The 15861-nt window shown below is 36.0% G+C and overlaps 4 protein-coding genes across 4 annotated transcripts in view; 3 read left to right on the top strand and 1 right to left on the bottom strand.

Annotated features, from left to right (window-relative positions):
* Window positions 1-2916: 2916 nt before the first annotated feature.
* Window positions 2917-5322, top strand: LOC144957161 (uncharacterized). Its single transcript, XM_078888178.1, has one exon. The coding sequence runs from the start codon at window positions 2917-2919 to the stop codon at window positions 5320-5322; it is 2406 nt and encodes an 801-aa protein (XP_078744304.1).
* Window positions 5323-5429: 107 nt separating this feature from the next.
* LOC144957160 (uncharacterized) lies at window positions 5430-6191 on the top strand. Its single transcript, XM_078888176.1, has one exon. It carries the CDS (start codon window positions 5430-5432, stop codon window positions 6189-6191), a length of 762 nt encoding a protein of 253 aa, XP_078744302.1.
* An 88-nt stretch (window positions 6192-6279) lies between these two features.
* Window positions 6280-8250, top strand: LOC144957159 (uncharacterized). The gene has a single exon (XM_078888175.1). The coding sequence runs from the start codon at window positions 6280-6282 to the stop codon at window positions 8248-8250; it is 1971 nt and encodes a 656-aa protein (XP_078744301.1).
* Window positions 8251-10618: 2368 nt separating this feature from the next.
* Window positions 10619-15861, bottom strand: part of LOC144957158 (uncharacterized) — a 16220-nt gene continuing 10977 nt past the window's right edge. Inside the window, exons 4-9 of the mRNA XM_078888174.1 lie at window positions 15287-15409; window positions 14409-14447; window positions 12662-12778; window positions 12336-12400; window positions 11030-11042; window positions 10619-10758 (exon numbers count right to left, since the gene is read on the bottom strand). Coding sequence (XP_078744300.1) covers window positions 10619-10758; window positions 11030-11042; window positions 12336-12400; window positions 12662-12778; window positions 14409-14447; window positions 15287-15409 — 497 coding nt within the window. The remainder of the gene's footprint in view (window positions 10759-11029; window positions 11043-12335; window positions 12401-12661; window positions 12779-14408; window positions 14448-15286; window positions 15410-15861) is intronic.

The raw sequence follows: 15861 nt of genomic DNA, 5'->3' as shown, positions 1-15861 counted from the left end.
GTGTATCGTCTCGAAGAATACGCTTCAACAGTCGTGACGTCACTTCCCTCGTAATGACGCAAGGTAACTTAATAACTAGTTCTAAACTATTGGAACAATTGCTGACGCCCTTATGAAATACTTCTCCTACGAGCATAAAAGTGTATCCAGAGGAGAAAAACATTATAAATTTGATCATGTTTTGACGTTTATACATTCTGATCACATGACATGTGAAAAGTTCTAGCCAGCATAAAGAATAAAAAAATAATGATTTTCTTTGTTTAGAACCAAGCTGCTCGTTGCTGGGCGGACTATTGAATCCAGATATATGGCAAAATGAACTGATTATTGATTCGATGCATCGATTGATTGAAAGACTGATATATTGATAGATAGATAGAAATAAATATAGAGAAACAGATAGATAGATAGATAGATATATTGATAGAAAATAGACTGTCAGACAGATAGATAGATAGATAAGTAGATCAATTAGATAAATAGACAATTATATTTTTAAAAATAGATAGATAGATAGATAGATAGATAGATAGATAGATAGATAGATAGAGAGAGAGAGAGAGAGAGAGAAAGAGAGAGAGAGAGAGAAAAGTAGATCAATTAGATAGATAGACAATTAGATAGATAGATAGATCGAGAGATAGATAGATAAGTAGATAGACAATTAGATAGAAAGATAGATACATACGCAGACTGTTCTGATCTTTAAGCTGATTTGGACAAGAGGATGGTTGACTGGTTCATGATCCCCCGTCTGTGGTTGCTGCTGGTTTGGATGTGGTCGTGGATGTCGAAGTTGCTAAGATAGAATGTTGAAAGAATCAATTATAAAAGCCTTTTTCATTCAGGGCACCACATGAGTGAATAGGGCTCAACAGTCGTGACGTCACTTCCCTCGTAACGACGTTTAGTAACTTAGTAACCGGTTCTAAACTATCGGAACAATGGCGGACGCCCTTATGAAATACTTCTCCGACGAGCATATCCAGAGGTGAAAAACATTAAAAATCTGATTATGGTTTGACTTTTATACATTCTGATCACATGACATGTGAAAAAGTTCTAGGCAGCATGAATAATAAATAGTACTGATTTTCTTTGTTTAGAACCAAGCTGCTCGTTGTTGGGCGGACGTGACATCAGACTATTGAATCCTATTCAAACCTGTAAGATAATTTTGACGCATGCCTAATCCACTGCAATTAGATTTGAAGGCGCCATTAAAGATAATTGTGGTAGAGAATTAGGTATTATTATTTATTTTATTAAATTATAATTATTGTAACTATTATCATTATTATCATCATCATCATCATCATCATCATCATCATCATCATCATCATCATCATCATCATCATCATCATCATCATCATCATCATCATCATTATCTATCACCATCATAATCATCATCATCATCATCATCATCATCATCATCATCATCATCATCATCATCATCATCATATTATATTATTATTATTATTATTATGATTTATTATTATTATTATTATTATTATTATTATTATTATTATTATTATTATTATTATTTATTTATCACTATCGTCATCATCATCATCATCATCATCATCATCATCATCATCATCATCATCATCATCATCATCATCATCATCATCATTATCATCATCATCATCATCATCATCATCACGATCATCATCATCGTCTCTATCATTATCGTGGTAATTAATCTGATCATAATACGAGTATCATAATTATCATCATCATCATAATCATCATCATCATCTTCATCATCATTATCATCATCGTCATCACCATTATCATCATACCTCCCCAACTGCTAAGCTCCTTCTCCCCTTCATTCATCATCATCATCATCATCATCATCATCATCATCATCATCATCATCATCATCATCATCACGATCATCATCATCGTCTCTATCATTATCGTGGTAATTAATCATGATCATAATACGAGTATCATAATTATCATCATCATCATCATAATCATCATCATCATCTTCATCATCATTATCATCATCTTCATCACGATTATCATCATACCTCCCCAACTGCTAAGCTCCTTCTCCCCTTCATTCATCATCATCATCATCATCATCATCATCATCATCATCATCATCATCATCATCATCACCATCATCATCATCATCATCATCATCATCATCATCATCATCATCATCATCATCATCACCATCATCATCACCATCATCATCATCATCATCATCATCATCATCATCATCACCATCACCATCATCATCATCATCACCATCATCATCATCATCATCATCATCATCATCATCATCATCATCATCATCATCATCATCATCATCATCATCACCATCATCATCATCATCATCACCATCACCATCATCATCATCATCACCATCATCATCATCACCATCACCATCATCATCATCACCATCACCATCATCATCATCATCATCATCATCATCATCATCATCATCATCATCATCATCATCTGTTGTATATTTTCTTACGCCATTTTCTTTATTGCAACAAAGAGCAGGAATTATCGGGCAATTTTCACAGATACCAAAAAGCCCGCATTTTGTTGTGTATTTTGAACGGAAGTAATCTAGAGAACGATTACTACGGAGAGAGGTTGGGTTTTCTTTGGTGACTGTCAAAGAGGAAGCATCATGTTTTATTTGTAATCAATCTTGCCTGTAAATAAAGTGTTTAAAAGTATATTTGGAGACTCAGTTCAGTTTATTGACTAACATTTTGGTGCCGAAACCCGGGATCCTCTAGATTTTCGTTAATTGGACTGTGTGTTTTCTTTGAGAAGAAGCAGGCAAGTAGATGTTCAGTTGACAGTCGTTGGTTTCATTTTCCTCCATTGTTGTTAGAAGAGGCGACGTAGTGTCCTCCAGTGTATTCGATACCACTAGTTAGTATGGAAGAAGCGAAAAAACGCAGGTCTGCGACGAAAGGATGGCTTTCACGTGAGATTCTGAATCTAAAACAGCTTGTTGCCAGATTCGACGCTTCTTCAGCTGAATTGGCCGACGCATTGGCAGATTTTAAAAGGCGACAAGATAAGTTAACATCAGTGCAAGAAGAACTCGAACTGTTGTTCCTTTCTGAAGAGGACTTGCAGCGTGACATTGAAAATGAACATTCATTCCTACTTGAGTGCAGATCGGCTAAGGCGGCTGCAGAAATGAAACTAGTTGAGATTCAGACCTCCATGGAACCGGAGCGCAGTGTGAACGCTAACAATAGTGAAACGCAGGACAATGGATCAGGGCGTTTTAATCCTAGTGCAGCAAACTTGCCAAAAATACAACTGGCAGGTTTTTCGCGGGATTACACTGAGTGGCCTTCATTCTTTGATTCGTTTCGAGCGCTTATTGATGAAGCGACGCTACCTGATATCACCAAGTTTTCGTATCTGCAATCACTGTTGTTGGGAGAAGCCCTTTCGTGTATCAAAGGACTAAGTTTGACCGGAGAAAATTATCGTCACGCACTTGAAATTCTTCGACAACGTTACGATAGAAAAGAAAAAATAATTTTCGACCATATTCAAAAACTTCTGGCAACTGAGGTCAACGTAAGGAATGTGAAAAATATGTGGACTTTTTACAACCTAGTTCAGTCACACATTCGGAGTTTAGAGAACTTTGGAATTTCAGGGGAACAGTATGGGGTCATTTTGACACCCCTGATATTGAGTCGACTGCCAAGTGACTTTCGTATGGAATGGGCCCGAACGAGCGACAAACGAGAGTCGGACTTACTCTTTTTGATGGATTTTCTCCACGGCGAAATTCAAAGACGGGAACGTTCCCAACATTTCGATTTGCCACCAACACACGAAAAAGCAAGGGTGGCAGTGGCGTACGAGAAAAGGAAGAACACTGCGTCTGCGTTGATGACAAGTGAAAAAAGAGACAATCAGAATCGTGCTTGTGTTTGTGTTTTCTGTGGTAAAAGGGACAGCCATTACAGTGATAAATGTCCACAGCTGGCGGAAATGGACACTGAAAAAATTAGAGAGAAAACAAAGAACAGTAATCTTTGTTTCAAGTGTTTCCGGCCTTCACATTTGGCTAAGAATTGTAGATTCAAATGTTCGATTTGCCATAAAGGTCACCATAAGGTGTTTTGTTACCAAAATCAGAGTGCTGCCAAACAAAACACAAACAGAGCTGAAGACAGTGCAAATGAAAATGGGGGGTCAGGCAACTGCGTGATTTACGCCAAGTCTGAGTTTACAGGAAGACAGACTGTCATGCAAAGCTGCAAAGTGAAAGTCAATGATGTTGACGTTTTTGTTTTGTTTGACAGCGCTGCTGATAAAAGTTACATCTCATCCTCCTGTGTGAAGAGTTTAAAACCCAAATTTATTGGTAAGGAGGAGACATCATTTTTCACCTTTGGTGGGGGCAGACCATCAGAAAAAAGAGAAAGAAATGTTTATGAAGTTTCCTTTCAGGTTCTGAAGGGTAAGCAGTCGAAAGTCTGTTTGACAGAAATTGGTGAAATTTGTGGCACACTATACAGGCCAGGGGTGAATCTTGATTGTCTTGCTCAGTTTAAGTCTCAGGTGGGCTCAGATTTGGAATGGGGAGATGAGTATGACAAGGGTCAGAGAATGAGAGTGGATGTTTTAATTGGACTTGAAAATTATTGGGAGTTAATAATACCAGGTAAGGTAATAAACAGTGAGATTGGACTTGTGGCTCAAGAGACCATTTTCGGTAAGTGGATCCTTTCTGGATCATGGCATTCCCCTGAAGTAAAGGGCAAAAACTCCCATTCACAATTTTTGACACTGGGTTGTGTAAGTGATAGTACAGTGAAGAAATTCTGGGAGCTTGAGGCAATTGGGATCTTGGATGATTCGAACCACGGGGTCAATGCAGAAGTAGGGAACCCCGTATGGGAAGAATTTAGGAACAGTGTAAAGTTTGTAGATCAGAGGTATGAAGTTGCATTGCCATGGAAGGACGGGGTCATGAAGTCAGAGTTACAGAACAATTTTCAATCTGCAAAAAGTAGATTTGAAAAATTTGACAGGAAGCTGGGTGATGACACCAGATATGCTGATGTATTCAAAGGTCTTGAAAAGGAAGGAGTGATACATGAGGTTCCCTTGGACGAAATGCAGCCAGAAAACAGACCAGTTTATTACATACCTCACTTTCCAGTAATCAAAGAAGAGAGCGTCACGACCAAGGTCAGACCTGTGTTTGACGCCTCATGCCGTGGATCGAATGGAATATCATTGAATGATTGCGTTCATGCCGGTCCCAATCTGTTACCCAATTTGGCCGATGTCCTCCTTAGATTTTGAAGATGGCCGGTAGCCCTGACAGCAGATATCAAGAAGGCATTTCTTCAAATTAGATTGAAAAAGGAAGACCAAGACTTACAGAGGTTTCTTTGAAGGAAGGCCAAAACATGAGAGTGATGCGCTGTGAAAGAGTGATCTTTGGATGTACCTCATCACCATTTTTGTTGATTGCAACAGTCAGACACCATCTCAACAAGTATGAGAAGTCAAGGATTCTGGAAGAGATGAAAGATAACTTCTACATGGATGATCTTCTCACTGGAGCAGATGCCATTGACCAGGCCTGTGAGATGCAGAAGACAGCATCCAAAATCATGTCAGAAGCGAACATGCAGCTGTGCAAATGGAATTCTAACAGTTTGGCAGTAAAAGAAAGAGTTCAAAAAGATTTCAGAGATGGAGTCATGCCACAGAGTGACACAACCAAAATTTTGGGATTGAAGTGGAACCCGACGGCTGATGTTTTTGAATTTATGGGTTATCCCTTTCCAACAGATGTTGTGGTAACCAAACGGTTAGTTTTGAGTTTGCTGTCCAGAATTTTTGATCCGCTGGGCTTCCTCAGTCCTTTCACTATAACAGCAAAGATTGTCTTCCAAGAACTCTGGAAATTGGGAGTGGAATGGGGCGAAGAAATCCCAGACAGCCTAGAAAAACGGTTTTCAGCATGGATGCATGAATTGTCCATATTGTCGACATGGGCAGTACCAAGGTGTTTGGTGTTGTGCACCTGGATCAACAAGAAGAGTTTAGAAATGCATTGCTTTTGTGATGCGAGTGAAAAGGGGTATTGTACTGCTGTGTATTCAAGTGTGAAGGAAGAAGATGGACGACAGAGGATGACATTGGTTATGGCCAATCATGGTTAAGTCACGAGTGGCACCAGTAAAACAGGTCACCTTGCCTCGTTTAGAATTGTTGGGTTGTCTGTTGGGAGCCCGTCTCCTTCGTTTTGTAATGAAAGCATTACAACTGCCAGAGGAAACAAATTACAGATGCTGGACAGACTCGATGGTTGCTCTACACTGGATACGCAGTGATTCCTCGAAGTGGAAAACATTCATTGCAAATAGAGTTTCTGAAATCCAACAACTTACTTCCCCCTCAAATTGGCAGCATTGCAAGGGATCAGAAAATCCTGCTGATTTGGGAACACAAGGAGTGACAGCAAATACCTTGATGCATTCGTCTGAGTGGATAAATGGGCCAACAGATTTTTTAGAGAAGGAAAGTCAAGAAGAGAAAATCCAAGATGAAGCGGAAGTCAACATGATATGTTCCTCAGAGTGCCAAGAGATGACACTACAAAGCAACACCCTTAGTGCAGTGCCTCTGCTACCGTTTGAACGGTGGGGAGGCTTCTCAAAGTCTGTCAGAGTAGTGGCGTGGGTGCTAAGATTTATCAGTAATTGCCGTCAGAAAGCACGCGCAGATAGAGAATACTCAGAGTGTCTCAAGGTTGAAGAGATAGTTGAAGGGAAGAGGGTGCTTTTGAGAACAGTTCAAGCTCAGTATTTTTCTGAAGAAGTGAGACAAGTTCAATTGGGGAACAGGGTGGCTACGGGGTCTCCGTTGCGTAAATTGAATCCTTTCATTGATGAAGATGGTCTCTTGAGGTTGCAAGGACGACTTCAGTTTGCTTCAGCGTCATTTGAGTGCAAACACCCAATTATTTTTCCGAAATGTCATGTTTCAGAGTTATTGACAAGTCGTGAGCATTTAGATTCGAAGCACGCAGGTGTTCCACACATGATATCTTCTATCCGGAACGAGTTCTGGATAATCGGGTTGAGAACATTAGCAAGAAAAGTAAAAAGGCAGTGTGCCAGGTGCTCTAGATATGACTCTTTACCATGCCAACAGCCAATTGCTCCTTTCCCCAAGGAGAGAATTAGCAGATCTGAACCCTTTTCTGTAACAGGGGTAGACTTTGCCGGGCCTATATTTACCGCAGACTTTGTTGGGAAAAAGCACTACATTTGTTTGTTTACATGTCGTGTAACAAGGGCCATTCATTTGGAGCTTGTGGACAGTTTAACAGTTGAACAGTTCATGATGGCATTCAAACGATTTGTGTCAAGAAGACGTATGCCAGTGACTGTTATGAGTGATAATGCTAAAACTTTTCAGTCAGCGTCAAGAAAATTGGCAGAAGAATATGGTGATAAAAGTCCCAAATGGAAGTTTATCAAACCTAGAAGCCCATGGGTTGGAGGAATTTGGGAGCGCCTTGTCCGTTCTGTTAAGTCCAGTTTAAAGAAAAGTATCAGTACCAGATGCCTTACAAAATCAGAACTTATCACACTGTTATGTGAAATAGAAATGTTTGTCAACAGTCGTCCACTCACATTTGTCGGGGACACGCTAGATAGCTGGGAAGCTCTCACTCCTAATCACTTTCTTATTGGTGGAAACATGGCCGCCATGGGTTCGAACCTTAGCCCTGAGAGTGTAACGGCAAATGACTTGCGCCAAATGGCAGCATCGAGGTCAGAAGAGTTAGAGAAATTTTGGTCTATTTGGAGACAGAGTTATATCAGAGAGTTACCTCATGCTCCTATGGCAAAAGCTAAGGGGAGTCTGAAACTGAACGATGTTGTTATCATCAGAGAAGACAATTGTTCAAAATTGTATTGGCCACTTGGTAGAGTTACAAAGCTAATTCCCAGTAAAGACAAGCTTATAAGAACAGTAGAAGTGAAAACAAAGAAAGGGTCGTTTATTAGACCAATACAAAGACTGCATCTTCTTGAACCAGAAGGCAGAGGGTCTATGAGTGATGATACCGAGGCTGATTCACAGCGACCAGAAAGTAGTGATGGTTCGAACCTTCCTAAAGAAGTAGGAGTTAGTGTTGGACAGGAAAATTATGGAGTTCGAACAAGAGCAGGGCGCATCGTGAAGCCTAAATGTATTTTTAGCCTCTAGACATATTGTATCATCCTGTTATTTCCATATATTCAGATTGTGTTTCGATTAGTAGTCTTATATATAAAGACTTGTTTGCTATGTTTATTCTAATGTATATTGATGGTATAATTTTGCTCTCCCAAATAGCTAAGATGGTTTATTATTGTTGTCAGTAGTGGCGGCTTTATGCATACGACTAATACTAATACATAATGAGTTGATCAAAACGAGTGGGCATTTCCTGAAGATGGGTTATTGCGCGTTGCTATCCTTTTTTATGGGGGTTTGATTGCATTTTAAGTTTTTCAGTTGAAATTATTTTAATTCCTTGCATCATTTTAGTTTGGATTTGTTTTGCATTTTTACGCGATTTTGCATATATGTTCAGATTTACGATGAGGTTTAAATTGTACCAGTAGTACTTGGTCACCTTTTTTATTTTTGTTGCCTCTCTTCTCTACTCACCATTGGAATTATGTTTGTAGTACAGTTTTGCGGTTGACATTATTTTGACAGTTGGATATTTCATGTTATTCATCATTATCCAAGGTGGGGAGAATGTTGTATATTTTTTAGATTTCTTTATTACAAGGCAGAATTATGGCAATTTTCACAGATACAAAAGCGCAATTTGGTATTTGACGGAAGTATCTAACGATTACTACGATGGGGTTCTTACTGTCAAAGAGGAGCATTATGTTTATTTGTATCAATCTTGCTGTAAATAAAGTGTTTAAAGTATCTTTGAAGATCAGTTCAATTTATTGATACAATAATGAACATATCATCATTCATCATTATTCAATCTCAATCTATAATATTCAATATATCTACACATATTCATATCATCACACACAATCACATATCATCAATCATCACATCATCATCACATCACATCATCATCCAATCTATCATCTCATCTCACATATATCATCTCAATACATTCATCACATCAATCTCTCATCATCATCATCATCATATCTCATTCATACATCAATCATCCATCACAACATCATCATACATCATCTCATCATCATCTATCATATCATCTCATCATCATCATACATCATCAATCATCATCATCATCATACATCAACACATCATCATCATCATCATCAATCATCATCATCATCATCATCATCATCATCTCATCATCATCTCATCATCATCATCATCATCATCATCTACATCACATCACCATCATCATCATCATCATCAATCATCATCATCATCATCATCATCATCTACATCAATCATCATCATATCATCATATCCATCATCATCATCATCATCATCATCATCATCATCATACATCACTCATCATCACATCATATCACATCATCATCATCATCATCATCATCATCATCATCAACATCATCATCATCATCATCATCATCATCATCATCATCCATCATCATCATCATCATCATCATCATCATCATCATATCATCATCATCATCATCATCATCATCATCATCATCATCATACCATCATCATCATCATCATCATCATCATCTCATCTCATCATCATCATCAATCCATCATCATCATCTATCATCATCATCATCATCATCATCATCTATCAATCATCATCACTCATCATTCATCTCATCATCATCATCATCACATCACATCATCATCATCATCATCATCATCATCATCATATCATCATCACATCTCATCACATCATCATCAATCATCACATCATCATCATATCATCATCACCATCATCTCATCAATCTCATCATCCATCATCCCATTATCATCCATCATCATTTCATCATCTAATCATCATCATCACATCATCATTCCTATCATCATCATATCATCATCATATCATCATCATCATCATCACATCATCATCATCATCATCATCACTCACATCATCATCATCATCATACATCACCATCATCATCATCATCATCATTCAATCATCATCATAATCATCATCATCTATCATCATCATCATCATCATCATCTCACCATCATCATCATCATCATAACCATCATCATCATCATCACATCATCATCATCATCATCATCATCATCATCATCATCATCATCATCATCATCATCATCATCATCATCATCATCACCATCCATCATCATCTCATCATCATCATCATCATCATACATCATCATCATCATCATCATCCATCACCATCATCATCACCATCATCTCACCATCATCATTCATCATCATCATCATCATCATCATCATCATCATCATCATCAATCATCATTCATCATCATCATCACATCATACATCATCATCACCATCATCACCATCATCATCATCATCATCATCATCATCATCATCATCATCATCATCATCATCATCATCGTTGACACCATCGTAACCACCATAGACATCACCATCAATGAACTACACATAATATACAATCTTACTTGATTTGATCTGGCAGATCTCTCCTGAGAACCCCGAGGGGCAGTTACATTCAAACCCAAACGAGTTGCTGGCGAGGCTGCACACGCCGTTATTCAAACATGTGTTGGCACACTTATCTGTAAGATACAATGATTAGAAAGGATATTGTGTTAATGTTCATTATCTGTAAGATATAAAGGATACTAATGTTCATTATCTGTAAGATACAATGATTAGAAGGATTTAATGTTCATTATCTGTAAGATACAATGATTAGAAAGGATTTAATGTTCATTATCTGTAAGATACAATGATTAGAAAGGATTTAATGTTCATTATCTGTAAGATACAATGATTAGAAAGGATTTAATGTTCATTATCTGTAAGATACAATGATTAGAAGGATACTAATGTTCATTATCTGTAAGATACAATGATTAGAAATGATTTAATGTTCATTATCTGTAAGATAACATATGATTAGAAGGATTTAATGTTCATTATCTGTAAGATACAATGATTAGAAGGATTTAATGTTCATTATCTGTAAGATACAATGATTAGAAAGGATTTAATGTTCATTATCTGTAAAATACAATGATTAGAAAGGATTTAATGTTCATTATCTGTAAGATACAATGATTAGAAGGATTTAATGTTCATTATCTGTAAGATACAATGATTAGAAAGGATTTAATGTTCATTATCTGTAAAATACAATGATTAGAAAGGATTTAATGTTCATTATCTGTAAGATAACATGATGATAAAGGATTTAATGTTCATTATCTGTAAGATACAATGATTATAAGGATTTAATGTTCATTATCTTTAAGATACAATGATTAGAAGGATTTAATGTTCATTATCTGTAAGATACAATGATTAGAAGGATTTAATGTTCATTTTCTGTAAGTTAAAATGATTATAAAGTATATTAATGTTTGTTATCTGTAAGAAAATTATTATTATGGCTATTAATATTCATTACTTATAAGATACATGATTAGAAAGGAGTTACTACTACTACTACTACTACTACTACTACTACTACTACTACTACTACTACTACTACTACTACTACTACTACTACTACTACTACTACTACTACTACTAACTACTACTACTACTACTACTACTACTACTACTATTATATTATATATTATATTATTATATTATTATTATTATTATATTATTATTATTATTATTATTATTATTATTATTATTATTATTATTATTATTATTATATTAATAATAATAAATAATTATCACGAGATCAAAAAGATCCAACTACCCATTCACTGTTTGGTAGACAGAGGGGTCACAAAAAAGCAAACCCCGACTGCACGCGAGATCGATCGTGGTCCATTGCGTGTGAAGCGAGTTACTTTACCATCTGAGCTCCCGGGATCCCCTTATTTAATATAATATCTCTTTTTCAAACTTTTAGATCTTTTTAGTCGTTTTACTATTGGGAATAAATAACAATGTGAAATTGAATGTAAGCTTCAATTTAATTATGAAAACACATAAAATGGACGTTTCGGGTTTTTCCCTTTATCAACAAAACAGGATAATTGAAGCACTAGTGATGATAAAGGGGAAACCCGAAACATTCATTTTATCTGTTTTCGTATATTAAATTGAAGCTTACATTCAATTTCACATTGTTATTTATTTCTTCGAGCTTCAAGCTTCGAGCAGCAACATTTACATATTGGAAATAAAGAAGCATGTTACCATTTGTTGATGCTGATGTGGTGGCTGGTGGAGAGGTAGCTGAAATAGAGGGAAAGAAATTGACGTCACCAAGCTATTTTTAAATCATCATCATCATCATCATCATCACATCATCATCATCATCATCATCATCATCATCATCATCATCATCACCATCACCATCATCATCATCATCATCATCATCATCATCATCATCATCATCATTATCATCATCATCATCATCATCATCATCATCATCATCATCATCATCATCATCATCATCATCACAATCAATCAACTACACATAATATACAATCATACTTGGTTTGATCTGGCAGATCACTCCTGAGAACCCCGAGGGGCAGTTACATTCAAACCCAAACGAGTTGCTGGCGAGGCTGCACACGCCGTTATTCAAACATGTGTTGGCACACTTATCTGTAAGATACAATGATTAGAAAGGATATTGTGTTAATGTTCATTATCTGTAAGATATAAAGGATACTAATGTTCAGTATCTGTAAGATACAATGATTAGAAGGATTTAATGTTCATTATCTGTAAGATACAATGATTAGAAAGGATTTAATGTTCATTATCTGTAAGATAACATGATGATAAAGGATTTAATGTTCATTATCTGTAAGATACAAGGATTAGAAAGGATTTAATGTTCATTAACTGTAAGATACAATGATTAGAAAGGATTTAATGTTCATTATCTGTAAGATACAATGATTAGAAGGATACTAATGTTCATTATCTGTAAGATACAATGATTAGAAATGATTTAATGTTCATTATCTTTAAGATACAATGATTAGAAGGATTTAATGTTCATTATCTGTAAGATACAATGATTAGAAGGATTTAATGTTCATTATCTGTAAGATACAATGATTAGAAAGGATTTAATGTTCATTATCTGTAAGATAACATGATTAGAAAGGATTTAATGTTCATTATCTGTAAGATAACATGATTAGAAAGGATTTAATGTTCATTATCTGTAAGATACAATGATTAGAAGGATTTAATGTTCATTATCTGTAAGATACAATGATTATAAGGATTTAATGTTCATTATCTTTAAGATACAATGATTAGAAGATTTAATGTTCATTATCTGTAAGATACAATGATTAGAAGGATTTAATGTTCATTATCTGTAAGATACAATGATTAGAAGGATTTAATGTTCATTATCTGTAAGATACAATGATTAGAAGGATTTAATGTTCATTATCTGTAAGTTAAAATGATTATAAAGTATATTAATGTTTGTTATCTGTAAGAAAATTATTATTATGGCTATTAATATTCATTACTTATAAGATACATGATTAGAAAGGAGCTACTACTACTACTACTACTACTACTACTACTACTACTACTAATACACTTACTAACTACTAATACTACTACTACTACTACTACTACTACTACTACTACTACTACTACTACTAATACTACTACTACTATACTACTACTACTACTACTACTACTACTACTACTACTACTAATTATTATTATTATTATTATTATTATTATATTATTATTATTATTATTATTATTAATTAATAATAATAAATAATTATCACGAGATCAAAAAGATCCAACTACCCATTCACTGTTTGGTAGACAGAGGGGTCACAAAAAACAAACCCCGACTGCACGCGAGATCGATCTTGGTCCATTGCGTGTGAAGCGAGTTACTTTACCATCTGAGCTCCCGGGATCCCCTTATTTAATATAATATCTCTTTTTCAATCTTTTCGATCTTTTTAGTCGTTTTACTATTGGGAATAAATAACAATGTGAAATTGAATGTAAGCTTCAATTTAAATATGAAAACACATAAAATGGACGTTTCGGGTTTTTCCCTTTATCAACAAAACAGGATAAATGAAGCACTAGTGATGATAAAGGGGAAACCCGAAACATTCATTTTATCTGTTTTCGTATATTAAATTGAAGCTTACATTCAATTTCACATTGTTATTTATTTCTTCGAGCTTCAAGCTTCGAGCAGCAACATTTACATATTGGAAATAAAGAAGCATGTTACCATTTGTTGATGCTGATGTGGTGGCTGGTGGAGAGGTAGCTGAAATAGAGGGAAAGAAATTGACGTCACCAAGCTATTTTTAAATTGTTTTTAGACACCCATCCTTAATTATTAGTTCTCACTTAATTATATCGATAAGACTATTGAAAATTTTGGCCAGAAAACTCGTCCCTGAAATTCAAATGTCGATCTTTTTAAATGACCCTCAGCTTGGTAAAAAATCTCAAACCTGGAACTTAGCGAAATCCATGATCCCAACTTTGCGCCTAGCGAGGCTCGAACCAACGACCTAAAGAATAATTGAGCTTTTATATAGAGCAATATACACTAAACGTGCTCGAAGCGCTTTACAAGGAGTCCCTAGCCAACAGCAACAATTAGCATGTAGAACGAGCCATGACGCCTGTTAGCATTATTACATTTTATTTCGGACAGAGACAACGCTGTTAATGGTCAGATAATCATTTTACACCTGAGTACGGTGAGAGAATGTGAGTAAAGAGTCTTTTCCAAGGACTCATCTATGCACCTAGCGAGGCTCGAACCCAGGACATTCCGATTCGAAAGCGAGTGTCATACCATTAGACCAACATAGCCGTATTCAAAAATGTAGCCAGAAAACTCATCCTTCAAATATCGATCTTTTTAAATGACCCTTAGCTTGGTAAAAACTCTCAAACCTGGAACTTCGCGAAGTCCATGATCTCAACGTTGTGCATAGCGAGCGCTCGAACCAACGATCTTCTAATCCGAAAGCGATTATCATATCACAGGACCACCTAGTCCCAACGTAATGATCTACCTTAGTAAATAAATGAGACTAATCATTGGTAATAATAAGATAATATGTTGTGTAGTAGTTGAAGTTCCATACGTACTGTCGGTACAGAAACCACAGAATTTGGGACAGGCTACACGTCCCAGCTCGTCATTGCAAGGATCAGGGAGGTCAGAACAATTGATGCCTGTCACGTGATCGAAGCACGCACTGGCACCTTTACCTGGAGAAGAGAAAAAACGTGACTATGATGATGATGATGATGATGATGATGATGATGATGATGATGATGATGATGATGATGATGATGATGATGATGATGATAATAATAATAATAATATCATTTCCATTATTTGTAGCAATCTTATATGATCTATCATAACGAGCTACCTTTAGTTTTAGATAACAAAATTTATTAAACGGATATTGTATTCTGTTCGCTCTTTCGACTTATAGAACTTTAAGCATCGAACTCTATAAGGGAGAATAATGAGGCCTTATTCCTAAAACCACGAAATAAAAGTGCTCGACTTTAATGTTCAAGGGGCGAAATATTATTTTGATAGTATGCAGATGACGTCACTCAGGCATTTGTTATTGTTTTTGCCATCCGCGTTTGTGAGTTGTTCTCACTAAACTGTATTAACCAGACTATAAAAGTTCATGGTTACACAG

The sequence above is a fragment of the Berghia stephanieae genome, chromosome 11, assembly GCF_034508935.2.
Source record: "Berghia stephanieae isolate SIO BIC M18660-M18661 chromosome 11, UCSD_Bste_1.3, whole genome shotgun sequence".
Classification (NCBI taxonomy): Eukaryota; Metazoa; Mollusca; class Gastropoda; order Nudibranchia; family Aeolidiidae; genus Berghia; species Berghia stephanieae.
This window is presented reverse-complemented; position numbering and strand designations above follow the sequence as displayed.

What these genes read in the sequence shown, in the direction of transcription:
- LOC144957161 (XM_078888178.1), top strand. Translation starts at nt 2,917, where the DNA reads ATGGAAGAAGCGAAAAAACGCAGGTCTGCGACGAAAGGATGGCTTTCA.
- LOC144957160 (XM_078888176.1), top strand. Translation starts at nt 5,430, where the DNA reads ATGAGAGTGATGCGCTGTGAAAGAGTGATCTTTGGATGTACCTCATCA.
- LOC144957159 (XM_078888175.1), top strand. Translation starts at nt 6,280, where the DNA reads ATGAAAGCATTACAACTGCCAGAGGAAACAAATTACAGATGCTGGACA.